The sequence below is a fragment of the Mauremys mutica genome, chromosome 1, assembly GCF_020497125.1.
Source record: "Mauremys mutica isolate MM-2020 ecotype Southern chromosome 1, ASM2049712v1, whole genome shotgun sequence".
Taxonomy (NCBI): domain Eukaryota; kingdom Metazoa; phylum Chordata; order Testudines; family Geoemydidae; genus Mauremys; species Mauremys mutica.
This window is the reverse complement of record NC_059072.1, coordinates 94,513,473-94,539,700: the sequence shown is the minus strand read 5'-3', so window position 1 is coordinate 94,539,700 and position 26,228 is coordinate 94,513,473. Positions and strand designations below refer to the sequence as shown.

Genomic DNA, 26,228 nt, shown 5'->3' with positions numbered 1-26,228 from the left:
GGGAGAGGATTCAGTACTAACAGAACTGCGTTCCAAAAGATGAAATGAAAAAGTATTTGAAAGAATTTCTAAGGCTATGATGGATAGAGGCCACAGCAGGGACTCAGTGCAGTGCAGAGTGAAAGTTAAGGAGCTCAGACAAGGCTACCAGAAAACCAAAGAAGCAAACGGGTCAGGGGCAGGTCGAAAAACATGCCGCTTCTATGCTGAGCTGCATGCAATTTTAGGGGGCTGCGCCACAAGTACCCCACCCCTGATTGTGGATTCCGAGGTGGGGGTTGTAATCTCTGCCATGGCTGAGGATTATGCAGACGGGGAAGAGGAAGATGAAGAAGAGGAGGAAGACCTAGCAGAGAGCACACAGCACTCCGTGAGCCCCAGCAGCCAGGAGCTTTTTATCACCCTGACGGAATTACCGTCCTCCCAGCCCTCACAAGCCACTATCCCAGACAATGACGCCATGGAAGGGACCTCTGGTGAGTGTACCTTTGCAAATATCAAACATTTTTTTTAAGCAAGCCTTTTTTAATGATTGATTTGCCCTGAGGTCTTGGGATGCATTCGCAGACAGTATAGTTACTTAGAAAAGTTTGTTAACATGTCCAGGGATTGAGAGGAAATCCTCCAGGGACATCTCGATGAAGCGCTCCTGTAGGTACTCCAGAAGCCTTTGCAGAAGGTTTCTGGGCAAGGCAGCCTTGTTCCGCCCACCATGGTAGGACACTTTACCACGCCATGCATGTAGCAAGTAATCAGGTATCATTGCGTGGCAAAGCATAGCAGCGTATGGTCCCGGTGACTGCTGGCATTCAAGAAGCATCCGTTCTTTATCTTGTTCTGTTATCCTCAGCAAAGTGATATCGTTCAGGATAACCTGGTTAAAAATCAGGAATTTAAGTAAGGGGGGGTGGCCATTTTTCTACTGGGTTCGTGGACTGCATCAGCTTAAAAAAAAAACTTTCCTGCACGTAGCGAAGCGGGGGGAGGGGAGGAGTGAAATGCCGATGATCTTTTCTGTGTTTGGTCACCGGCGATCTTCCCCAAGGCACCAGACACGCAGTGGGTGGGGGGGGGGAAGGTTGTTGATTAGCAGGGAGCTAGTGTGGTATTAGCCATGCGTTGTTGGGGGGGAAGGGTTAAATCACTACAGAAGCCGAAAGACAGTGGCTTACCATGGCCGCATGCAAGCTGAATTCTGATGCCTGGACCTGTCTGTGAGATCTGTAACTCCAGAGCTGCAGGCACTCACTATTAAGATGAAAAAATGCGACCTTGTAGGGAAATCACATGTGCTAGGTGGTGAATACTGCTGTTCACTGTGAAATAGTATAACCATTGTTCTGTAAAATGTATCTTTCTAAATATTTATCTCCCTCATGCAGCTGCAAATTTTTCAACCATCCCTCCTCCATCCCAAAGGCTAGCACAGATAAGGCGGAGGAAAAAGAAGACGCGAGATGAGATGTTCTCGGATATTATGGAAGTTACACGCAATGAAAGAGCTCATCTGAATGAGTGGAAGGACGTGGTTTCAAATTACAGGAAAGAGGCCAGTGAACGTGAGGACAGGAGGGACAACCGAGATGAGAGGTGGCGGCAGGAAGACCGGCAGGAAAATCAGCGGTGGCGGCAGGAAGATCAGCAGTGGCGGGATGCAACTCTGGGGCTGCTGCGTGATCAAACTGACATGCTCCGGCGTCTTGTGGAGCTTCAGGAACGGCAGCAGGATCACAGAGTGCCGCTGCAGCCCCTGTATAACCACCCTCAACCCTCACCATGTTCCATATCCTCCTCACCCAGACGTGTAAGAACGCGTGGGGGGAGGCTCCGTGCACCCGCCCACTCCACCCCCGTGGACAGCCCAACCAGAAGGATGTCGTTACTGTGAATTTTTTTTAATGGCCTTCTCCATCCCTCCTATCCTCCTCCCAAACCACACCCTTACTTCTCTCCCTCTTTTTATAATGAATCAATAAAGAATTCATGCTTTTTAAATGAGAGTGACTTTATTTGCATAAGTAAGCTGTACTCGAAGGGGGAGGGTGAGTTGCTAACAGGGAATGAGTCAGTCAAGGCGGGGTGGGTGTTCATCAACAAACACAGCAGTCACACTGTACCCTGGCCATTGATGAAGCTCCTTTTCAAAGCTTCTCTGATGCGCACCGCTTCCTGGTGTGCTCTTCTAATCTCCCTGGTGTCTGGCTGCGCGTAATCAGCGGCCAGGTGATTTGCCTCAGCCTCCCACCCCGCCATAAAGGTCTCCCCCTTACTCTCACAGAGGTTGTGGAGAATACAGCAAGCAGTAATAACATAGGGGACATTGGTTTGGCTGAGGTCTGAGCGAGTCAGTAATGTCCGCCAGCGCGCCTTTAAACGGCCAAATGCACATTCCACCACCATTCTGCACTTGCTCAGCCTGTAATTGAACAGATCCTGACCACTGTCCAGGCTGCCTGTGTATGGCTTCATGAGCCATGGCATCAAGGGGTAGGCTGGGTCCCCCAGGATAACGACAGGCATTTCAACATCCCCAACTGTTATTTTCTGGTCTGGGAAGTAATCCCCTTGCTGCAGCCGTTTAAACAGAGTAGTGCTTCTGAAGACGCGAGCGTCATGAACCCTCCCTGGCCATCCCACGTGGATGTTTGTGAAACGTCCCTTGTGATCTACCAGTGCTTGCAGCACCATTGAAAAGTACCCCTTGCGGTTTACGTACTGGGTGCCCTGGCGCTGCGGTGCCAAGATAGGGATATGGGTTCCATCTATCGCCCCCCCACAGTTAGGGAATCCCAGTGCAGCAAAGCCATCCACTATGGCCTGCACATTTCCCAGAGTCACAATCTTTCGTAGCAGCAGCTTAGTGATTGCTTTGGCTACTTGCATCACAGCAGCCCCCACAGTAGATTTTCCAACTCCAAATTGATTCCCGACTGACCGGTAGCTGTCTGGCGTTGCAAGCTTCCACAGGGCTATTGCCACTCGCTTCTCTACTGTGAGGGCTGCTCTCATCTTGGTATTATGGCGTTTCAGGGCAGGGGCAAGCAAGTCACAAAGTTCCATGAAAGTGCCCTTACGCATGCGAAAGTTTCGCAGCCACTGGGAATCGTCCCACACCTGCAACACAATGCGGTCCCACCAGTCAGTGCTTGTTTCCCGGGCCCAAAATCGGCGTTCAATGGATAGAATCTGCCCCATTACCATCAGGATCTCCAAAGCGCAGGGGCCCGCGGTTTGAGAGAATTCTGTGTCCATGTCCTCATCACTGTCATTGCCGCGCTGCCGTATCCGCCTCCTCCTCGCCTCGGATTGAAGGTCCTGGTTCAGCATATACTGCACGAGAGTGCGCGAGGTGTTTAAAACATCCATGATTGCGGTATTGAGCTGAGCAGGGTCCATGCTTGCTGTGTTATGGCGTCTGCACAGTTCACCAAGCAAAAAAAGGCGCGAAACGGTTGTCTGCTGCTCAGGGAGGGAGGGGTGAGGCTGTACCCAGAACCACACGCGACAATGATTTTTGCCCCATCAGGCACTGGGATCTCAACCCGGAAATGCCAAGGGGCGGGGGAGGCTGCGGGAACTATGGGATAGCTACGGGATAGCTACCCACAGCGCAACGCTCCAGAAATCGACGCTAGCCTCGGACCATGGACGCACACTACCGATTTAATGTGTTTAGTGTGGCCGCCCGCACTCGATTTTATAAAATCTGTTTTACAAAACCAGTTTATGCAAATTTGGAATAGTCCCGTAGTGTAGACGTACCCTAAGATTCTGTTTTCTCTCTCCTGCAGACACGGTGAAAGTGCAGAGAAAAACAGATAGAGTTCTGCAATGATTGTGTGAAGCATTAATTATTGCCAGTCTTTCTCTATGTAAGCCTGTGAAAAGCCACTACGAATTTTGCTGTCCCTAAGGCAAGCTCTTTCCCTATAAAAATGTGTGCTACAGGACATTTATAACTGAGAGGGAGCTGTAGTCTTGCCATGCAATGTCCACATCTACCTCATGTAAAGTGAGAATACTAACCAAACTTCTTTTTCTGCAACCAGACTCTCAATAAACTGTTGAATTTCACATAATTAAATGTTTTCATTATTTGCATCCGCTGCAGTAGGCAGTTTGGGTACAGGCTGAGGTTGCACCATACTGCCAGCAGACATGTTGAGCTGGTGAATGGAACTAGGGGGCGGGAGGGATTTCGCAAGGAAGGATAGATGCAGGGAAGTGAAAATAAGTTAATAGTCTTGTGTCCTCCATGGCATGGACTTCAAATTGGTTGATGGTTGGGACTTTAGCATGACACAGAGGCTGAATGCCCAGCTGGAGCAGCTGCCATTTTGAAGAATTGTATGGGGGAGATTGGAGGGAACAGGCAGCTTGGGCCTAGGGAGGCAGGGGGCTGGATAAACATCTGTCAAAAATGACTGCAGCCATGGGGCACCTGGAACAGAAGCTAGCACAGCACTATAGCATAACAAAATAATAATACATTTTAGATATGAATACTTACATGCTTATGTTTCCTTGATAGGATCTACCTCCTCAGTACCATTTTGGGTTTCTGGCTGGAAATTGGGCTCATTCCTGTATGGCAGGAATAAGTCTTGCTCTTTACCCAGCCATCGTCAGGGTCTTGAGTCCCAAAAAGATCCTGGCTTTCTGGAGACAGTTCTTCACTGGCCTCCTCGTGTTCATCCTCCAATGACTTGGTGCTTGTCCTAGAGGTATGTGGAGCAGCAAACTTCTTGGTTTCTGCAGTGGTGTAATTGATCAAAATCCTGTCCAACTCCTCATAAAAAGGACAGGACACCTTTCCATTGCTGGACCTTTTCCTAGCATCCTTGGTTTTAATGTACATTCTCCTGAGCTGTTTGCTCTTTGTTCTGCACTATTAGCTGTGGCCTCTCATGGACATCTACTTAGCCATGTCTACAGAAAGATTTTTATTCTGGAGACTAGCCACAAGAGCTTCCTGCATCGATGTTTCCCCCAGGGGGAGATGAGATAGGTCTCTGCAGCGTTCCAAGAGGCTCCTCAAGACATACTATAAGGCTTCTGGAGTAATATCACAACATGGTTGATATACTCAAATCCAGGAGTAAATGGGCAAATTCTGGCCCCAAGCCAATTTTTATATGGGGATGTGGATGTCTGATCAACTCAACAGCAGAACAGTGGAGGGCTCTGTGACTCAGGAACCTCTTGGTGTCAACTGGCAGAGGGCACAGGGGGTGCATGGGGTTTTGCAGGTATCCCCGCTGTCAGATATATGCATAATACTACACCAAAGGGTAGCATGTGAAGTCAATACCAAGAGCCACCATAATCACTGGTCATCATCATTACAGCAAATTGTATGTATGGATAATATTTAAGAAATTATGTATCTATATGGAAAGTTACATTCTTAAGGTACTACAGTTAAGGCCAGTCACCAAGATGTGACATGCTCAGATGTACTTCTTTGAGGCAGGAAGTAACAGATGCTTATCTCACAGTCTGGTCATATGTGTACTGTGTATTGTCTGCATCACAATTGAGGTCTATTTGCATACTGAGACAGGGGCCAATGGAAAGGGTGTGAAATCTACAAGAGACAAAATCTACAGGGGAAAAACCAAAACAGCAAGGAGTGTCCTGTACTTGAAGACAAAGGATGGAACTTGTATATCTTAGGAGGCAAAGGAACACAATGGGCCAACTAGGAGACAAACATGTCTGTCTCATGAAAGGAAGCTCACAGCCAAGCCTGGGTGTAAAACGCTGCAAGGACTTTGGGTGAGCATTATGCTTAAGACATCAGAGTATCTAGTTCAGGGGTCAGCAACCTTTCAGAAGTGGTGTGCCGAGTCTTCATTTATTCACTCTGATTTACGGTTTCGCGTGCCAATAATACGTTTTAACGTTTTTAGAAGGTCTCTTTCTATAAGTCTATAATATATAACTGAACTATTGTTGTCTATAAAGTAAATAAGGTTTTTAAAATGTTTAAGAAGCTTCATTTAAAATTAAATTAAAATGCAGAGCCCCCCGGACTGGTGGCCAGGACCCGGGCAGTGTGAGTGCCACTGAAAATCAGCTCGCATGCCGCCTTTGGCACCCGTGCCATAGGTTGCCTACCCCTGATCTAGTTAATTAAATCTAGGTTCTAGAATGCATATTAAGGTTTCATTTTATATGTACCCATTTGCTTCCAGAACTTCTACATGGTATTACTTGAATCTCTATGCTTTATTAAATAAATTAAGAAAATAAGAACAGCCATACTGTTTTTCCTATAAACATATCTTACTGCTGTTTGTTAAGCAGAGAAGTGAAATGAGGTGGAATTGGTAAGCTGGAATTTACTGATTTTTAGGAAGCAGGTGATCTGTGAATACTGCAAGTGTCCAGTGGTCCAGGGACTGGACACTCCAGAGAGACACTCGGAACAGTTGAGGGTTGGAGTTTTCCTATTGTTAACCAGTAGAGAGACAGCAGGGTCTGCAAGGCCTAGAGGGGAGTACTTGTGTTGCCCCTGGTCGGTGGAGTTGGGGAGCTGACTCCCTGCAGACACAGACAAGGTTTCCTATTGCTAAGGGCAGGTGGTAGTGAGATTCCTCACAACCCTGGGTATCCCCAGGAAGCATCACAGCTGCACAGGTAAACAGACAGGTCAGTAATAGTTACCCACAATGCAGTGTGAGATAGTAGCTGGAGGACTGCCAAAGTAGTATGCAGCAGCATTGCGTGCAGATGAACAATAGATTGAACTAACTCAACTGCATCAAATTTAGTTCACTTTGAAAGAGGACTCCAGAGTGAGATAAACGCAGAGTTAATATGCTATAATGAATTGCACTGTGTGTATGCAAGCATTTTGAAACTGGATTAACTTGACTTAGTCTGGTTTAAACCCTTGTGTAAACAAGCCCTTAGTATTTCTGGAATTTGCTAAATAGTTTACAGAATGCAACTAAGGAGGACCACTTATCGTGAGCAAATATGCGGCAGTAGAGGACCATAACAGAAAATTGAAGCAGGCTTGTGACTCCCCATGCCCAGAAAAATGTTAGTGATCCCCAGGGGAAGGTCTTAGCCAATAACTTGTAGTGTTTTTTGGGTTTTTTTGGGTGGGGGGGAAGGGTGTTGTACCCATTCCAATGATGATCTTACTGGTATATGCACGTGCATACAGCACATTGTCAAGCACTGCATCATGGTCTACGTTGAAGCGATCAGCGATATCACGAAGACGATCTGGACGGCTGGAATGTGTAAGATTTAAGGAATCTCTTTATATACACATCATGCAAATTATGAAAATCCATAAAACTTAAGTCCAAATCCAGAGCTTCCAGACAAGGCCTTGGCCTTTCGGTTGATATTGCCAACAAGAGGATCAATTAGTGCTTATGGTGATGTGTTTTGTTTTGTTTTGGTGATACAAACTAAGGGAATGGCCACACTAGCAGATGTAGAGCGCCGGGAGTTAAACCAGCCCTTGGAGACCGCAGCAGGGAAAATGCTGCAGTGTGTTCACACTGTCAGCTTCAAGCACAGTGGCATGACCACATTAGCAGCTCTTGCAATGCCACAGAGAGCAGTGCATTGTGGTACCTATACCAGTGTGCTTTTCAAATCAGGTGAGGGGAGGAGGGAGTGGAGTGTGATAGGGAGTCTGTTGTATGTGGGGGGAGACACTGTGTTTTGGGGGGCAGAGAGTGTGTCAGCATGCTGTCTTATAAGTTCAGACAGCGGCAGAGGGAAGGGGAAAACCCCAACATCAGCCCTCAGCCCCATCTCTCTCTCTCACACACACATGCACAAACACCTGCCTCTGCAGCAGGAGCATTCCATAGTAATGGTTTGCTTTGTCCCAGAGCAGATAAGCATGCCGGCTGTCAGAAACGGAGCTTTGAAAGGGGATATCCGTATGCCCACAGCAGAGTTCAAAACAATGAGAAGAGTGGCCACTTGACTTCAAGGGATTATGGGACGTTTCCGGGGGCCAATCACAGCGCAGTAATGCAATACATCATCCACACTGACACCCGGGTGTAGCAAGCTTTATGCTTCTCGTGGAGGTGGATTACCAGGAGCACTCCAGCTGCAAAGTCCAGGCGCTCTATGTGCCTTGCCAGCGTGGACACCTCAGGAGTTAGGGTGCCCAGGGCTGATTTAATGCACTCTAACTTGCAAGTGTAGCCAAGGCCTAACTAGAAAGAAAGCAATCTCATTTTACCTAGTCCATCAAAAAGCTGTGAGATAGTAACAAACAGTGGAATCACTTTTGAAGCAGTAAACTGGATATGAAAAGCTTCTATCATCAAGATATTAAAAAGATGAGCACATTAGAACTACAGAAATAGAAACATAAAACAAGATCTGTATCTTAACCCCACCCCATCCTCTATTTGGGTTGGATTATAACAAATGACCTAGAGATAAACAGCATCATGTCCAAACTCCAATACCTAAATCATTTTGACTTCTTGCTTTAGTAATTTATACTATAATAAGAATAAATTGTTGTGGACAACACTGACTTTGTTTTTCTTCATGATGCCATGGGCCAGATTTGATAGACAGCTCCTTACTTTTATCCATGTATGGAGCCATTTAGAGCATCTAATCTGCTTTCTGCAACAAAATTCACTCCATCAGAAGATTATGAGGATGTTGTACTCATTACAAGATGCATCAACATCCCTTTCTATCATACCTGAAACTTGCTTAAGTAAAAAAGATACAAAGTGTTTTCAGTATCAATGAAGATAATTTTTCCTCCTGTGTAGCGATCTGCTCCTGGAAGCTGAGCTGTCACTAGAATGCATCATAAAGAGAGGATCAAAATGAACAGAGGAGAAAAAGCCTCTTCCACCCCTCCAACTCTCTCTCTGCTACTACTTTTAACAAATGACAGATCCACCAGTTTGTACACAACACACAAATGATCCAGTACTAATAACCAGAGTTGCCTTTATAGCAAGGCAGACTTGCCTCCACAGCTATCTTAAGAAGGAACCAGAGTAACTTTTCTCTGTGGGATGTCAGGTCAAACTTAATCAAATTTTATGTTACTGAGCACCAACACTTACTTTGCATCTAAATTTGCATAATTTTTATTAAAAATAAATATTTAATTAAAATAACTAGTACTAATTAATGCAGAAAAACATCTTCTTGGCCTTCTCGCTAAGATCAATGGTAATGATCTAATAGGGCCTTTCCATCTCTTAACTACTACACTTTTACCACACTTTATTTGGATATGTATCTTTCTTGGTAGATGAATAGATGCCGACTGTTATTTACCAGCAATGAACAAATTCAGATGATCAGTTTTGTCCTCATCCTACATGCAAAGAATTATTACTCTGCTGCCAAATGTGGCCCTCAGGCTGTAATTTGGACATTCTTGGACTACATGAAAACACCCCCATTTTTCAAGGAAGAGCCTCAATATCTGTCATAAAGGGAGATCAGACTGAGAAATTGTTGGTTCTTCATAATTTTTAGTAACTAAATTCCAATATTATTAAGAACTACATTATTTATTATTATGTATCTGTATTGTGGTAGCATCAATAGTCCTGTTATGTTTTGCATTGTCCTTGACCAAGATTTTACAATGTAAATTTAAGATAAGAGACAAGAGGTGGATATGAAAGACAGACTCAGGAGAGCACAAGTTAACAGCAAAACAGTTAAAACAATATAATAAGCAGCAGTCTCAGCAGTTGCAGCACATCAGCTGCCTAACCATTTTGTAGGCATCATGGCAAAGGTGGGTTTTAAGGAGAGATTAAAAGGAGGATAATGTAATGGTCTCACCAATTATTACCGAGAGCTCTTTCAAAGCATAAGGGCAGGCATGAGAGAATGCATGATGGTGCTTATCCAAAAGTTGGACAAATGAGTAATCGTGGGTGGCACTGTTGGCAGAGTGAAGGTGGGAGTCTACATTTCTACAGAGTATAAAGATGAGAGGTAGGGCAGCGATAAGCCATGAAGAGCCTTATGCTCTTGTTCTTGATGCAGTGGAAAAGGGGGATCCAGTGGAGGGATGCATAGAGGAGGAAAATGGCAAAGGAACAGATGTAAACAAAGAAACTTACAATTCATATACATCGGAATTAACAGAAATAATACTCACTGAAGTCTTTACTTCACAACATTTCTAGAGGTAACAGAATATGGCATATTTCCACTTCTCTAAGACAAAGTATTTCCTTCTCATGTATCTAAGAAAGGAGCTCATCTTTAGTATGTGTACCCAAGCTACATGCAGGCAGGTCTTAGCTCCTAAATGCTGTTTGCTAGCTTGGTAGAGTGTTTCTTTTAGAGAGCAAAGACTGACATTGTGATAGAACTCCTTGATGAATGAGATTACAAAGGGATATAACTGATAATATTAAGACAGTGTACCTACCACAAAGGGTGTGGGCAAGCTGGGTTTTGCCTGTTCGGAATTCTATTAAAGAGAAAAAACAAGAGGAAAAGTTTTTGCAGTTTGTCAAATACATGAGTTGTTTCAATAAGAATACACTCTCATTCATAAAACCTCAATCACCTGTATTGCTTTCTGTCCTTCAGTCACCACTCATAAATCATATGGAGAACAGTGCAAATTGTACTTCTGAACAGCAGGGCTTAGAACTGCTGCACTGTGAGAGGTATCATGCTTGACAATGTTAAATTGAGCTAACTTCCACTTGTCCGTGGGAACTGCATCCAGGTGGAAGTTAAATGTATTGTTACCATTTTTTGACTTGAGTAGGTAGCCAAAGTTCAGGACTGTGTGGGTTGTTTCCATTAGGAGGCAAAGTAGAGGCCAGGAGTCAAGTGTTTCTTTGATGAAATCCTGTGTATTTTCAAAGATTGTACAAAGTCGTGTATCCTTGAACACAGTAGGAATCAAATAATAAGAGACAGTGTCTTCACTCACAGTTCCAAGTCCCTTTTCCAGTTTTTTCTCAGGGCCATGTTCCCTGTACTTATTCTGACTATGGGTATTTCTACATTGCAGTCAGAGGTAAGAAGCTGCACAGGCTAGCCCCTGAAGTACATAGTCAAGGTCCCAGACCAGCTTGTACAGAATGTGCTGTTGCACTTCATTGTTATTTTTATTCAAGCTAGCTAGCTAGATCAAAGCTAGCTCATGTATGTCTACATTTGCTGTCCTCACACTTCTGATGGCAGGGCTGACATAACTTGTGTCATTGGCTTTTCTCTCCAGCTCTGCATCTGTTTCTATGGATTCTCTCTCTCTGACACACACACCTCTACTAAAACAAAGCCAACAAAGTCCCTCCACCCACATAGGTCAAATTCCTGAGTGGCCTCACACATGCCTTTGTTTTTGGCAGATAAGTACCTGTATTTGATTAGAGGAGGCCCCTATTGTTTCAGCTACCTGCTTCCATAAAGGAGCTTAATGTCTTCTTACAAAGGTCTTAAATGAGCAATGGCTATATCCAGCCCATAGTAATATTAACTCCAAGATACTGTTGGAAAAATGTTAGGTGTTGCTGAGGGTATTGGGTTAACTCCACTGACCAGGCTTAACTTTATTTTCAGTCAAATGGGCTCCAATATCGGAAGCCATGTGAGCAATCCCAGAACCCATTATAGCTACTGCTTTGCTCTCCAAAGTGGTTTGAGAATTGCACCATTGTAATTTACACCATATGATCACTATGGTGCAGTGTGTCTACACTAGGCATCTTGTTCTGGTTGTCCATGATATATGTTGTCCACAAAGAACACCCGCTGCAAGTATTGCAGGGTCTATGGACTGTTGCATCTATCTCACAGTCCCTGGCACAGCTCCCTGGAATAAGTGAATAAGGTCCATAGAATTTAAAAAAAAAAAAGGGAGAGAAAAACATGTTACACGTTTTATAAATTTGTATTTTATATTATCTTGTTGGTTGTTCACTATTATTCTGAGGGCAGGGGTCTCAGAAAAGGTGCCTGGAATGAGCTGAAACCACCCAAATACTGCCTCATTTGCTTTTGACCACTCCTGAAAGGAAGAGAAGTGTGGGGGCATTGTGGGTCCATGTAGAACCATAACTGCTGTTGTGCCATACGGAGCCATCTTGACAGGTGCCAAAGGCACTGCCATGAGCTGACAAAGATATTAGTACAGTCACAGAATGCTCCAGTATACCCTTTACTGAGAGATTAATTGCATTGTGCAATGGCTACACCACACTAGTGCTTGCTGTTCCACTTGCATTGCACCAGTGAAAACCGACAACGCGGATGGTAAATAGCCTTGCTCAGAGTTAGTACAATAATACTAATAATCCAAATGGTGGTGTGATTGCCATTCCCACTAGTGTGTAGGGTCCAGCAAACCTAGTACACATCAAGACATCTCACTGGCGACAAGAATGATGAATGTGAAACTGTTTCTCAAAAAAACACAGATAAACACTGCAATAATCATTACAATCAACCTACAAAGAATTCCATTGACTGCAGAAGTGTGTTGCACTCAAATGGAAATATTAGCATCGGTTTTAAATGGATACAATCAATTAAAATATTTTAGACAGAAGTATTTTTTTTACTTACTATTTTTACAAGTAATATCTAAGTTTGCAATAGCTAAAAGGTTTACAAAAATATTTTTTCAATTTGCTTAGTTTCTACATTTGACAGCACTTTGTCTATAGTTATTTCCCCTATTTCTCTTATACATTCAGATAGTTATTTTCCACTATCAGTTGTGTGGGTCTTCTACATAGCAGATGAGAACAGAAAATCATATTTTAAAAATATTATTTTAAATCCATAAAAATTGGTCAAGAGACTCAAGGGTGGGTGTAACACCTGAAACAAATTTTATCTCATTTTTTATCTAAATTTCAAGTTGGTGGTATTACTTTGAAGACCAGGAGATAATACATTAAGACAACATGTCCAGAAAATCTTTCATCAAACCTTTCAAGCCTCAAGGACACCTTTTAAAAGGGGAAGTGTGCTGTATTTGATAAACTGTAGTTATTGCTGCTGACGTCTTTTGATCTTGGCTTACTATCTAAATCAGATATGAAGGGCACTGCATTATTTGCTTATATCTCGTTGTTTGAATTACATATGTCACATCTGTGGATCTGCATACTTTATATTGCTTTACACTGTGACTTTTGCCTGTAGTAGAGCTAATGAATGACAGAAGCTGGGTGCAAATATTTACACCTCTCTTGAAATACAATAGCCTATTGTGGGCTGAACTTTACATTTTGATTCTTCGTGGAGAATCAAACATGTACATTCTCCTGTATGTATCAGCAGGAAATCTCACATCAAGGTTTCATTACTGGGAAGAAATGGAGAAGCAAAATGGGGAAATGTTTCCTGAGCAACACTATTCATAATGGTATATGATACTGAACCAGCGTGCCCCCAAATATGAGTGTTACCCAGCTCAACCCTCATCTGCAGCAACTGAAGAAGAACAATGGCAAAACACTGACAGAGATGGGATTATTTCTGCTTACATCAACCCTAGAAAGGGACCATCCATTATAGTTGAGCCTGAACCTCCATCTTTTCAGATCCAGCGTGATGAGAATTTGATAGAAATAATGTCACTTGCTTTAAAACCTAAACATCTGCTGCAGCGCTCTATTGATAATCCACTCAATAAAATCCATTTAATATGGTTCACTCACCTCCAAAGGCCTCTGTGATTGCCATGCTTTCAATCCCACCACCCAATAGTTTACTGGAGGGAGAGAAAGAGTTAAGCGTATTGAAATGCCCACAGTCACGAGAGTAATGTCAAAAGGGAAATCTTTGCCACTGTAAGAAAATCTCTTCTCATCCAAAAGGCCCTGCACTTAACCCATGATGTGATAGGGTGCAGGGGCACCAGATGATCCCTGGTATACAGGGTCCTAATTCTGTCTCAGCTTCCCCTTTCCCTTCTACAGGTGCTTAGGAGAAAATCTACAAGAGTGGCCATTTGGGAGATAGAAGAGAGAAAATATTTTTGAGAAGATAAGGTTCCACCAACAAGTGGTCATGGGATTGATATAAACCCTGATCTATTAATTTACCATATTTTCTATTTATTTCCTGCTTATGTTTAGCCATTTTTACTTGCTTTTGCATGCACTACCCATCAAGAAAAAAAAATCCAGAATGTATCTTTAAGGCACAAGTCACTGTTAAGAATAGTGTGGAGCTGCATCAGCCCAGAAATAACTCCTTTAGACCAGGGGTTCTCACAACCAATTTTTTGGTGGCCTCAGTGTGCGGCCACCAACTCTTGCTGATGGCCACTCTGACGAACCTGTCTCTCTGTTCCTGCCTCCTGAGGCCCTGCAGCAAGAACCCACCCCAGGAAAGGTGGGTCAGGAACTCACCAGTCACCTGTGGAGTCCCAGGCTCCCCGTGCCCTGTCCGAACAGGAGTGGGGGAGCTACTCAGGGGAGCATCCCGGTGACTGAATGCCACAGCCACCTCCACTGACAAGAGCTGCCTCTGGCACCACACACACTGGCCCCATGTATATCCAGAGGCACTGCCTGGAACCCACAAGAAGGCTCCACAGTGCAGGGCGCCGATCCCTGCTCGTGGCACCGACACAAACACTAAGGCAGTGCATCTTGCTGCCCTTGGAAACAGCTATTCAGGAGCAACAGCTAGGCACCGCAGGAGGGGCTGCTGCTTTTCCCTCGTCCTAATCTCCGCCCATGCTTTGGAGGGTGTCGTGGCCGCAACAAAATTCACTGGTGGACACATTTGAGAAATGCTGTTTTAGACACAATGCTTCTTAAATCTCCCAGGCAGGCTGGGGAATGCACTTGTTACACTACCTCTTAGAAGGCTGTAAGGAGTGCTGCCTTGCATAGTCAGCTATTCTACTGTCTGGTATGAGACAGTGTGTAAAGACACCCACCTCCTCTTTGTCCCCTGTAGGATGGTAAACAAACTGGGGGTGCTTGAAGAAGCAGTCACGCAGTTAAGACAGTATCCAGATTGTAATTGTGCCTGGCACCTCTGCAGAATACACAAAGGAGGGAAGCCTCTTTGTGCATGTGCATGCAAGAACCAAACAGTCTGCTCGTACATTCTGAGGAAGAGTCCTTTCTTATTCAGATGGGGGTTTTGCTGCTGAACCATTCCACCATATTGCACATATATTGTGTCACTTCTGGGAAAGCAGATGAACTTGCGGAATTTTTTTCAGGTTTTCCTGCATAAACCTCAAGCAAAATAAACAGAGTCAGCTAGTACTTTTATTATTTAAAATTAGATTTGAGGTGCATGTTATTGACATTAAACTATCGTGTGTGAGCTTGATTAGCATACAAAAAGGTTGAGTCTACTCAGGCAAATTTAGGTCCTACTACAATTCACCAAAATTACAATTCCACAGGTGGTAGCAAGAGTGGAGATTGCAGCATAAGCGGGAATCAGGCTTTTTACCAGTGTCACCACCCAACCCTATTCTGAGCAGGGTTAAATGACTCACTTCCACTTGCTTTTTTGCAAGTGCACCCACTGTGTCCTAACTGAACATTTGTCTCTAATAGTTGTTTTGTGGCCAGTGGAGAAAAAGAATATGGTTACTTTTTGGGCAAGGCTCCGGCAGGGTTAAGTAGAGATAAACTTACTCAAATTCCTGGCTCCCAGTGGTGATATGAAACACCATCTTCCTTTTCTCGCTGTACTCAAAGGCAGTCAAGAATCCGGGTTCCTAGGGGAACACCAAAGGAAATTATTCAGTTTGGTCTGATACTTAGGAAGAATGTGATATCCTCAGCCAAGATCCATTTCTCCTCATTGACCTCTCATCTGTCTGAACCTGTCAAGGGCCATCATACTTGTCAGTCTGGCTGCTATTGACTATAAAGTAGTATCTCTGACTTTAGACTAATAAGCACAATCACTTGTAAGCATGATTGTTCTAATGTTTTCAGTGGGAAATGCTGCAAAGTATCTTAAAGGGGGCGAGGGGGTGTTCTAAGTTGAAAATGCTAGGTATGTGATTTGCTTACAATTAGCTTGTTGGCTGCTTCTTTGATCTTGTCCACTTTGGCCTCTGAAAGCCCTTTCACATTGCACAATGCCCGCCTCGTTGTCATCTGGATCCCTTTGACGGTACAGATTCCCACGGACTTCAGCTTTTTAATATCAGCCACATTCTGTGAAAAAAGCTCACATTCTGTGATCACTAGCTCATGTAATGCTACAACTGGAAGGTAGAGAAAGTTTTTGTAGCCCATTATATTGTACGTTCACATGTATGTTTATTTTCACTAAGAAAGAAATAGATTTAACTGCTTTGTTGTTTCTGACTGTTCTAAGTATGTCCAGGGAAGAATACACTTGCTTGTTGTCATATGTTACAGATACTCCTGGGTGGGTGGAAATGTAATGGAACAGAGGCAATGCAGCAGGTTACTTAGATAAAATAGTAGCAGAAGGTTTAATGGACACTGCTTCAAACTGTCACCTCCAGACAAGTCCCTTCTTTGGGTAAAAACTATGAACTTGGATGTGTCACCCATTTATGCACAGGAGCTGTGTGCAAATGACACTAGGGAGAATAAGGGATAACTTAATTGCTCCCACTGAGAAGCTTCTGTCTTCTCCTTGGGTTTATCTTGCGCATATTATGATGACAAGGATGGGTGAAGAAAAGCCAGTCATGAAGAACAAAAGTTTTATACATAAAGGGGCATAATAAGTACTCACTTAATATAAATCATTGAGTTATTTTTTCCAGTTTGAGAGAAGCCTACTAGTGGAGTTTACTGAAGAATTTTTAACTCATAAGAAAACTGCTCCCCATTTCCCCAGCATTCTGACAACAGCATAACAAAGCCACTCACAGTATAATGCAGGAGCTAGAGAAGACATTGGCGTAATTATAGATAGTTATTGGCTGATGCAGAAATTAATCTATGGACAGATTGTCAAAAAATGCTCACCATCCAACTGCTCTCACTTAGGTACTAAAATAAGTGGCCATATTTTCAAGAGCTGCTGGGTGGTAAACACTTTTCAAAATCTGGCCCTTAATATGTAAACTATCAAAAACGAAACTTGTCCAGCCCTCCCTGTATCTCTTAGGCCTGGTCTATACTCAAAAGTTAGGGTGACATAGCAAAATTCACACACCTGAGCATCATAATTAAGCCGACCTAATGCCCAGTGTAGATGCAGCTAGGTTGACAGAAGAATTCTTCCATTGACATAGCTACCACCACTCATGGAGATGGAATGGCTACATCAATGGAATAACCCCGTCTATCACTGTAGGAAGCATCTACATGACAGGGGTACAGCAGCATAGCTGCAGTGTTGTAGCTGTGCTGCTGTAGCGCCCATAGTGTAGATATGCTCTTACTTAGAAGTTGTTATGGGGAGAAAGTTTGTTATGCACATCACTATGGATAAGTGTTTTTTTATAACATTCCTAAATAACATCCCATGCAGAACTGTCTAGATAATATCTACTACTTATACTTACAATTCCATGTTTCTGTAACAGGTCAATATCCTGAAACAAGGATTCCTAAAGGAGGCAAGGGGAAAGACAGAATCTTAGTCATTTTTTTTCACCATCTGTATCTCCCTTTGTTATCTGTCTAATTTAACATGTGTTCGTTTTAAATCATTAGACCTGGGTTGTTTTTCATAACAGTACATGTCCTACTACCTACCAATATAGGCACAACAAAGAAAGAACCAAAAGAATTTCAGCATTCCCTGTTGTCCTCATATTGTGTAACTATCTGAAGAAACATAGTCACCAGTCATGCTGAGAAACTCTACTAATTAAGCAATATCATGATACTCTTCCTTCTAACCCTCTACTATAGTGTTTCTCAACCTTTTCAGATTGAAGACCCCTTATTCAAAGTCAGATTTTTGTGATCTCCTTACATTTACTCTAAGAGTAAAACATGTACTGATAACAGTAAGCCTACATAATTTATTTGTGTGTGTGTGTTTCAAGAGGTTGACAAAGAACACTTGATCTTGAAGGATAAGGGTGTGCAGGGAGCAGGGGAGCAAGATTTTCTTTGCTTTAGATTGTAATCAAATTTATCACCCTGCAACCCTCCAATTTTCTTTCATGATCCTGCACCGAAGAAACACTGCTCTTCTACAAAAAATTATGCGTGATGCCCTCAGACAGAACGTCGACATATTTTTTCACAATCCATAAATACCTCATCATCCTGGTACCCTAGTTCTTCTTGCACCACTTGATCCTCCATGGCTTTCATTGTGAAAGAGCAGGCAATAAGGCGTCAGTACTAAAAAAGCAAACAAACACACCATCAGGGTGGAAATACATAAAGTAGTTATAAAGTACTCTTAATAGGAGTTCAATGGCATAGTGGCATCTCGATGCGCTATCACATAAGAATCCAAATTCAGATTCTAAGCTTGGTCCTTCACTACATGTGCCAGCAGGGGCTGGATGTGTTGCAGAGGTGCTTAGCTCCCCAATAAAGGAGGGAGAATCTTGTTTTTCTCTCAGAAGATTCCCTCTGCCCAAATTGGCTTAGGCAAAGTTTCCCTTTCCGGAGGGAGCACTGATGTGACAAAGAGCCTTCCTGGCTAGAGGAAATGGAAATAAAGGAAGAAAACTTTGGCATAATTTCAGAGGAGTTCTTTGGAAGTAAAAATAAAATGGAATGACTTATGTTACTTTCTAATGAAAAATATTCAAATAAGTTGTTTCTGAAACATCTCCATATGGCACCACAATGTACTTCTTTCCTCTAGACCAGGGGTCGGCAACCTTTCAGAAGTGCTGTGCCGAGTCTTCATTTATTCACTCTAATTTAAGGTTTCGCGTGTCAGTAATACATTTAAACATTTTTAGAAGGTCTCTTTCTATAAGGCCACGTTTACACTTACCTGCTGGGTCGACGCGGCGAGTTCGACTGCTCGGAGTTCGAACTATCGCGTCTGATCTAGACGCGATAGTTCGAACCCCGGAAGCGCTAGTTCGAACTCCGGTACTCCACCGCGGCAGGAGGAGTTGCCGGAGTCGACCTTGGAGCCGCGGAGTTCGCTTCCGCGGCGTCTGGACGGGTAAGTAAGTCGAACTAGGGTAGTTCGAATTCAGCTACGTTATTCACGTAGCTGAATTCGCGTACCCTAGTTCGACCCCCGACCTTAGTGTAGACCAGGGCTGAGTCTATAACAGGGGTAGGCAACCTATGGGCACGTGTGCCGAAGGCGGCATGCGAGCTGATTTTCAGTGGCACTCACACTGACCGGGTCCTGGCCACCGGTCTGGGGGGCTCTGCATTTTAATTTAATTTTAAATGAAGCTGCTTAAACATTTTAAAAACCTTATTTACTTTATATACAACAATAGTTTAGTTATATATTATAGACTTATAGAAAGAGCCCTTCTAAAAACGTTAAAATGTATTACCGGCACGCGAAACCTTAACTTAGAGTGAATAAATGAAGACTCAGCACACCACTTCCAAAAGGTTGCCAACACCATAACTAAAATACTGTTGTATGTAAAGTAAATAAGGGTTTTAAAATGTTTAAGAAGCTTCATTTAAAATTAAATTAAAATGCAGAGCCCCCCAGACCGGTGGCCAGGACCTGGTCAGTGTGAGTGCCACTGAAAATCAGCTTGCATGCCATCTTTGGCACATGTGCCATAGGTTACCTACCCCTGCTCTAGACAAATGGATGGAATCCCTGCCAGTTATGAAAATTTAGTCATCTGTATCCATTTTCCTTTAATATATTAATAACAAAAGGTGAAGTATTTCCTGAAGTAACATGAACAAGCCCCTTGCCCCCAGATACTGGAAGAAGAAAAATTAATATAAAAGGTAAAGGGCATGTTACAATCCTCTCTCTGCACTTTTTAAAAACAAATCCTCCCTTCCCTGTCCTGAAATGCATATAATCCTGCATTCCTTGCATTCAAAAGAGCAAGGGGACTTCTCCCCTTTGGGGAAATAGCAATTCAAAATTGGCAGAGTAGGCAAAGCCATGGCTGTACCTTCCTATTGGTCAGCAACGGATGTAGGGGGAACTATACCACACCCTATTAAGAGGTGTAGCAGTGTAGACACACCCCTGTTCTCTGGGGAGCCTTCCAGTGCTCCTGCTGTGGTAATGTGGCTCTGCCCCACAGCCAGCTTGGAGTTATACCTAAAATCTTATACAGACCAACTAAAAAAAATCAGGCACAAATGCACCCAGAGGATGAATTTATCTTGAAGTATATGTTCTGTCTTTACGTGTGTGTGACATGTATTATTGTTTGTCTTGCACAACGAGAGGAGGGTTCCAAGCACACAGGACATGGAACAGGGCGTGGAGACGGGAGATAAAGGGTTGAGACAGAACGTGGGGCTGTGCATGGGGTTGGGGGAGCCTTGAGAAGGAAAAAGTATGAATCCTTCCATATTACTCCAACCCTAACCAGAGTTACTGCCCCGCTGTATTTATTTCTACACCTCCCAAGATACATGTTAAAGAAATAAAGGGGCAAATCCTACTTGTCTTCTCGGGGTCTGTTTACACATTACAGCAGCTGTGCCACCACAGCACTGAAATGTAGACGCTTCCTACGCCAATGGAAGGGGTTTCTCCACTGCTGTACTTAATCCACCTCTCCCAGAGGCCGCAGCGGGGTCGATGGAAGAACAGCGGGGGTTAGGTCGACCTAACTACACCATGACTCTGGCTACACAGCGCCGAGCGCCCTAGCCAATGTTCAGTGAGCCCGGGACTCTGCCGAGCAGACGCCTCAGCTGCGCTATTTGTGCGGGGCAAACTGGCTCTGGCCGGCGCGGCGAGATAGGGCCGGAAGCGACGCCCACTGAACTAGCCGCTCTCAGCCCCGCGGCAGCAGGCGGGACTCATCCCCCGCTCACCCCAAGCGCAGCCACCGCCGCCTCAGAGATCATCCGCCCCGCCCCGGCCGTTTTTCGCTGTTCGTTGCCAGGGCCGAGCTCGAGTCGCCTCCCCTTTCCCGCCTCAAAACTCCCGCTAAAAAGGGCTGACACTGAACTGAAGAGGCGGCGGCGGTTACCCGAACGCGCGCGTACGCAGACTCCGAGCCGCCTGGCGCAGGCGCACTGGTAAGTATCCGACGCCCACAGCTGTCTGCGGCGGGCGAACGGACCCTACCACCTCGATGGAAGAGGGTTAGGACTCTACCACTGGGGAGAGGGGAAGGCCGGGAACCGGTAGAACGTTATTCTGTATAAGGGCATGCGTTAAAGTACGTCCTCTCCCCTGGGCTCTACTCATTAATGGAACGATCCATATTCAGCGCCCATGTGAGAGTTTCGAGATATGAACCGGTATCAGAGGTCGGGTCTCCCTTCCCCAGCCCGGAATGGTAGTGTCGGACTCGCGAACTGCCACGCGGGGGGAGGAGCTAGACTGTACCATGTCAGGGGAGGGGTGAGTGCGACATTCATTCTCTGCCTCACCGAGGCCTCGCCCGTGCGAAGCCGGGGGGTGACGCTGCGCCCCCCAGCGGCGCCAGGAGGCGCTCGGAGCCCGGGCGGGGCTGGCGGCGGGGTTACAAATCCCGCCTGGGCTGAGGCTCGGCGCTGCAGCCGGGGGGGGGGGCGGAGCTGCCTGTAGGGGCCTTTGGAGCCTCCCAGCGCCAGGGGCTGACCTGGCAACGCGGCAGCCCGAGGGCTCCGTTCGGTTCCGGCGGCCTGTCCCGGGCTGCCGATGGGCGAGGGAGGAGGCGCTACCCCAGTGCCACCGTGGGGCCCGCGTGTATTGCTGCTGCTGCTGCCCGGCGCGGTGCCTGGGCCGGGTCATTTCTCCCCTGCTGGGGCACCCGCGTGTGACAGCCCCAGTCTGGCAAACAGCGGCGGGGGTGAGACTTGTGACACAACCAACCCTGCCACGTCCTAGTCACTTCCCAAGAAGAGGCGCTTTTGAGGCGCTGTGGTGGTGCAGCCCTGTTGGTCCCAGGGTGTGTGAGACACAAGGTGGGCGAGGTAAGAGCTTGTATTGGATCAACTTCCCAGGGTGAAAGAGGAGACAAGCTTTCCCGCTGGCTCCTCTTGAGACCTTCAGCTCTGGTGTTGATCAAAAGCTCTTCTTCTCTTTCATCAGTAGAAGTTGGTCCAGTAAAAGATATTCTCACTCACCTTGTCCCTCTTTTAAGGAAACTCATTTCATCAGGCCAGAGGGCAACTTCTCCACCCTTTTCTCCTAACCAGCTGCTTTTCCAGATTCTCAAATGGGAATGATCTTGGTTGATATTTTCATAGAGGAACTTCTGACAGGCCTGCTTGCTGCTCATTTGCTGGTGGAAGGCCCAGACATCTTGCATTGGCACATACATTTATATTTAAAATTGCATAAAGCCCTATTTATATGTAACATGCATAGTACATTTAAATTGCTTTTTGTCTTCAAAGCATTTTAATAAACAATCTTTAGTACCCTTGCGAAGTAGGCAGGTATTATCTTGATTTTACAGATCAGCAAATAGAAGAAGAAAAAAGAGAGCCAGTTTCTGGGTGCTTTAATTTTTGGCTCCCAACTTGAGACATCTTAGACCCATAGGCATAGTTTGACTTCTGTATTTCGGGGGACAACTCCAGTCAGGCCAATAGGGGAGCAAATTCCACAGTTGCCTGAGGGTTGCAGTTTGGGGGGCAACACCCCCACACCCCAAACCACACCCATGCTTAGACCTGGTTTTCAAAGGTGCTTTGCACATGCAGCTCCAAATAAGGGTGGTCATAGTTCCAAATTAGGCAGCCAAAAATTGACATGCAAAATTATACACCATGTCTGACCATGTTGATGTAAGTAACTTGTATAAGGTCACAAAAGGCAGAATCTGAGGTAATCACATGTGTGATCCATCAGCTCATCCTGCCTCTTCATACTGTTGTTGGTGTCACTAGGCATAAATCTAGGTAACTCGGGAGGATGGCTCTGGGCCTATGTGAACCAAAGTACCTCTATGTGAAGTGCTTCTGTTAGCCTTACTAAACTTTTGTAACCTCTTGTATTATGTGCTGACTACTGGCAGCTGCAAGGCCGGTTGGTACTAGATGCAGCCAATACTAGATAAGATAGGCGGAAAGCAGATGCTGTAATCAAGGTTATATGCATGAGAAAGTTGCATGAGAAAGTAGCCCCCACGGTGGGAAAAGTACAGATAAAAAGAAACAAAAGGGGTATAAATACTGGGACCCCGCCTGTGTGCGGTGTGCAGGATTTGAGATTGTAATTTCTCCCTTGCACCTTTTTTTTGGGCTCAAATAAACTTGGTTTGCTTCTCCACCCTGGTGTTAATTAGTGCGATGCACACCGGGCAACGAACCCCGCTGTTGCCCCTCCTCGGGCCCTTTGGGCTGGCAACACTGTCAAAGCAGTTACAAACATTGTACTCTTACCTGCCTGGATAAATGAACAGAAATTACTTGTTCAAGTTCAGCTTCAAGACTGCAGTTAATATTGGTTCACTATAATTCCATAAAATATATCCCTACCACTACAGGTGTGATCAATGAAGGGGGTGGGGGTTTGCTCCCTTTTATGAACACCCAGCCAGCCAATCAGCTACAAAATCCCTGTTAGTAGCTGTTCTCTACTTGCTTTACCTGTAAAGCAATGGTTCCCAACCTTTTTGGCTGGCGGGTGCCAGCCGAAGGACCACTGCGGTGGTGGAGCACCCGCCGAAATGCCGCCGAATTTCGGCGGCGACGCCTCTCGATGACATCGCTTGCCGTCGACAAGCAACGTCATCGAGAGGTGTCCCCGCCGAAATTCGGGGGCGATGCCTCTCGATGACGTCACTTGTCGGTGACAAGCGGCGTCATCAAGAGGCATCCCTGCGAAAATGCCGCTGCGGCGGCGGGGGGCCCTTCCGTTCCGGGACCCGCCGCCGAAGTGCTCCGAAGACCCGCGGTGGGGGCCCCCCGCCGCTGAATTACCGCCGAAGACCGGGCTGCACTTCGGCACCGGGTCCTGCTTCGGGTCCGCTGCCGAAGACCCCAGGCCCCCGGAATCCTCTGGGCGGCCCTGTTCTCCAGAGAGAGGGGACAGAACCGAAATTATGCTGTAAAAAGCGTTAAGCCAGGTATGAAAAATAATCAGATCATGCCTAGAAACTACTTACTGAAATCCCATATATGTAAGTAGATCAGGAAATATCTAGGAAGATGCAATTAGGTTTATTTCTTTGTGGCTTGTGCACTCCTCTGTGCTAATACCCAAATGGTTTTGTTTTGCTTGTAACCATTAAGCTGGACCTCAGGAAAACCATACTTGATGCTTAATTATTATATTTGCTCTTTTTAAATATAGCAATAGCCTAAGTTCTAGGTGTATTTTCTTTCTTTTTGTTTTTAATAAAGTTTTACCTTTTTAAAGAACAGAACAGGATTGGGTTTTTGTGTCCTAAGAGGTTTGTGCATATGTTGTTTAATTAGCTGGTGGCAACAGCTGATTTCCTTCGTTTTCTTTCTCAGCTCTTCCCTGAAGGGGTGGTGGTGAAAGGCCTTGAGGGTACCCCACAGGGAGGAATCCCACGTGTGCCTTCCTGGGTTCAAAGAGTTCTTTTTGCATTTGGTTGGTGGCAGCATCTACCCCACCAAGGTCAGGGAGAAATTGTAACCTTTGGAGTTTAATACAAGCCTGGAGTGGGCAGTATTAATTTTTAGAATCCTTGTGGGCCCCCACCTTCTGCACTTGAAGTACCAGAATGGGGAATCAGCCTTGACAACAGGAAAGGAATGGCTGTATATCAAAGCTGCTGGCTTTAGTTGTGGTGAGATTTTTGAAACCACCTGAGTAGAAAGAGTACAAATCCCAATGACTTTCAAGGTACTTTTTGAAAATAAGTCCCCAAGGGTGTAAGAGTGCATGTAGGCATTTCTAATATTTGCCATGTGAGAAAATGAAACATGGAAAGGCAAATTGTGATCATCTTCCTCAGTGGGAGTGTGTGGGTGCTCAGCACTTTTGAAAACCAAGCCATGTATTTAGGTACCTGAATGTGGGTTTAGGAGCCTAAGGCTGCAGCTACACACAGAGCTCTTGTGGAATAAGCTATTCCCCATATGGACACTTCCAGAATAAAAGTGACTTTATTTTGAAATAACTACTTTATTCCAGAATAAAAGTGAGCTATGTGAGCAGTTGCATCCGACGAAGTGGATATTGACCCACGAAAGCTCATGCTCCAATATGTCTGTTAGTCTAAGGTGCCACAGGACTCTTTGCTGCTTTTATGTGAGCAGTGTCCATGTAGGGGAATTACTGTATTTTGGAATAACTAAATTATACCAGTAAAACTGGTATTTTTCTGTGTAGACAAGGCCTAGCTTTAGCCTCGTATTTAAAAAAAAAAAAATTGGCCCATTTTCCTGTTTATAGACAGGCTCTTCCAGGAGGCAGATGAGTGGACCAAGCTGGAAAGGTTACCACTCATCCCAAAGTGCTGCTAAAATGATAATGTCGATACATAGAACTTAAACTTTACATCTTCCAAGTGCTATGCAATCCTTAACTAAGCTTCACACCACCTATGTATGGTAGATAAAATATTCCTATTTTTTACAATGGAAAACTGAGACACAAGGCTGAATTCATTGCAGGTTTCACCAGCACAGAGCGCCTCCTGTCTGGGAGGGTCTGCAGCTGGCCAGCACAGCTCCACTACTATATATTGTTGGCAAGGGGATGCACTGAGTCTGAACTACATTGCCTTTCAGCTTGGGACCAAGCCAGTTCAGATAAAACAAGGAGCAACTCAAATCTTTGGCAAAGAAGCAAACTATGAAACCATTAAAAAAAATATTCAGGTGACTTTTCATTCTCATATATTACTTCCATTCTTGCAATGTTATGAGATTTTTCCAGCCCAGTTTTACAGATCAATGAGGTTAGAAATCAATCAAACTTTTAAACTCAGAGTACTTCTGTGAACTGATTCTTCATATTTTTTTCAGGTTTGTCTGTTCCTAATTGGTGGAGAAAGCTCTCGGGTGGGCTGCCCAAAATACACTTCAAGTCTTGTCAGAACTGAAGAGTACATCCAGGCGAGGGGTCAGCAATTGGTTCAGCTTCTTCATCTCTCCTTTCTCTGACAGCAATTGCTTCTCTTTTCTGTGGAGTGAGGAGGCCAGGGAGATAGAGAGAAAGAAAAGCACTATAAACTGTTCAACGGTATTTAAGTATTAAGGATAGAAAAGATTTCTTAAATCACCAAGCGCAATCAAAGAAAGTTTTTA

The 26,228-nt window shown here is 44.8% G+C and overlaps 2 protein-coding genes across 13 annotated transcripts in view; both read right to left on the bottom strand.

Annotated features, from left to right (window-relative positions):
* Positions 1-21,143, bottom strand: part of DMC1 (DNA meiotic recombinase 1) — a 38,759-nt gene extending 17,616 nt beyond the window's left edge. The window contains exons 1-9 of one of the 3 annotated variants that reach the window (XM_045002472.1): positions 21,041-21,143; positions 18,189-18,275; positions 17,483-17,527; positions 16,005-16,151; positions 15,621-15,703; positions 13,671-13,723; positions 10,415-10,456; positions 8,733-8,805; positions 7,156-7,247 (exon numbers count right to left, since the gene is read on the bottom strand). In XM_045002472.1, coding sequence (XP_044858407.1) covers positions 7,156-7,247; positions 8,733-8,805; positions 10,415-10,456; positions 13,671-13,723; positions 15,621-15,703; positions 16,005-16,151; positions 17,483-17,527; positions 18,189-18,245 — 592 coding nt within the window. In that variant the 5' untranslated portion in view covers positions 18,246-18,275; positions 21,041-21,143. The other 2 variants (XM_045002469.1, XM_045002471.1) reach the window with 2 other exon arrangements.
* A 4,638-nt stretch (positions 21,144-25,781) lies between these two features.
* Positions 25,782-26,228, bottom strand: part of FAM227A (family with sequence similarity 227 member A) — a 62,283-nt gene continuing 61,836 nt past the window's right edge. For 5 of the 10 annotated variants that reach the window (XM_044985273.1, XM_044985281.1, XM_044985289.1 and 2 more), the window contains one exon: positions 25,783-26,103. In XM_044985273.1, coding sequence (XP_044841208.1) covers positions 26,004-26,103 — 100 coding nt within the window. In that variant the 3' untranslated portion in view covers positions 25,783-26,003. Of the gene's footprint in view, positions 26,104-26,228 lie in introns of all 10 variants that reach the window. The other 5 variants (XM_044985332.1, XM_044985312.1, XM_044985339.1 and 2 more) reach the window with 2 other exon arrangements.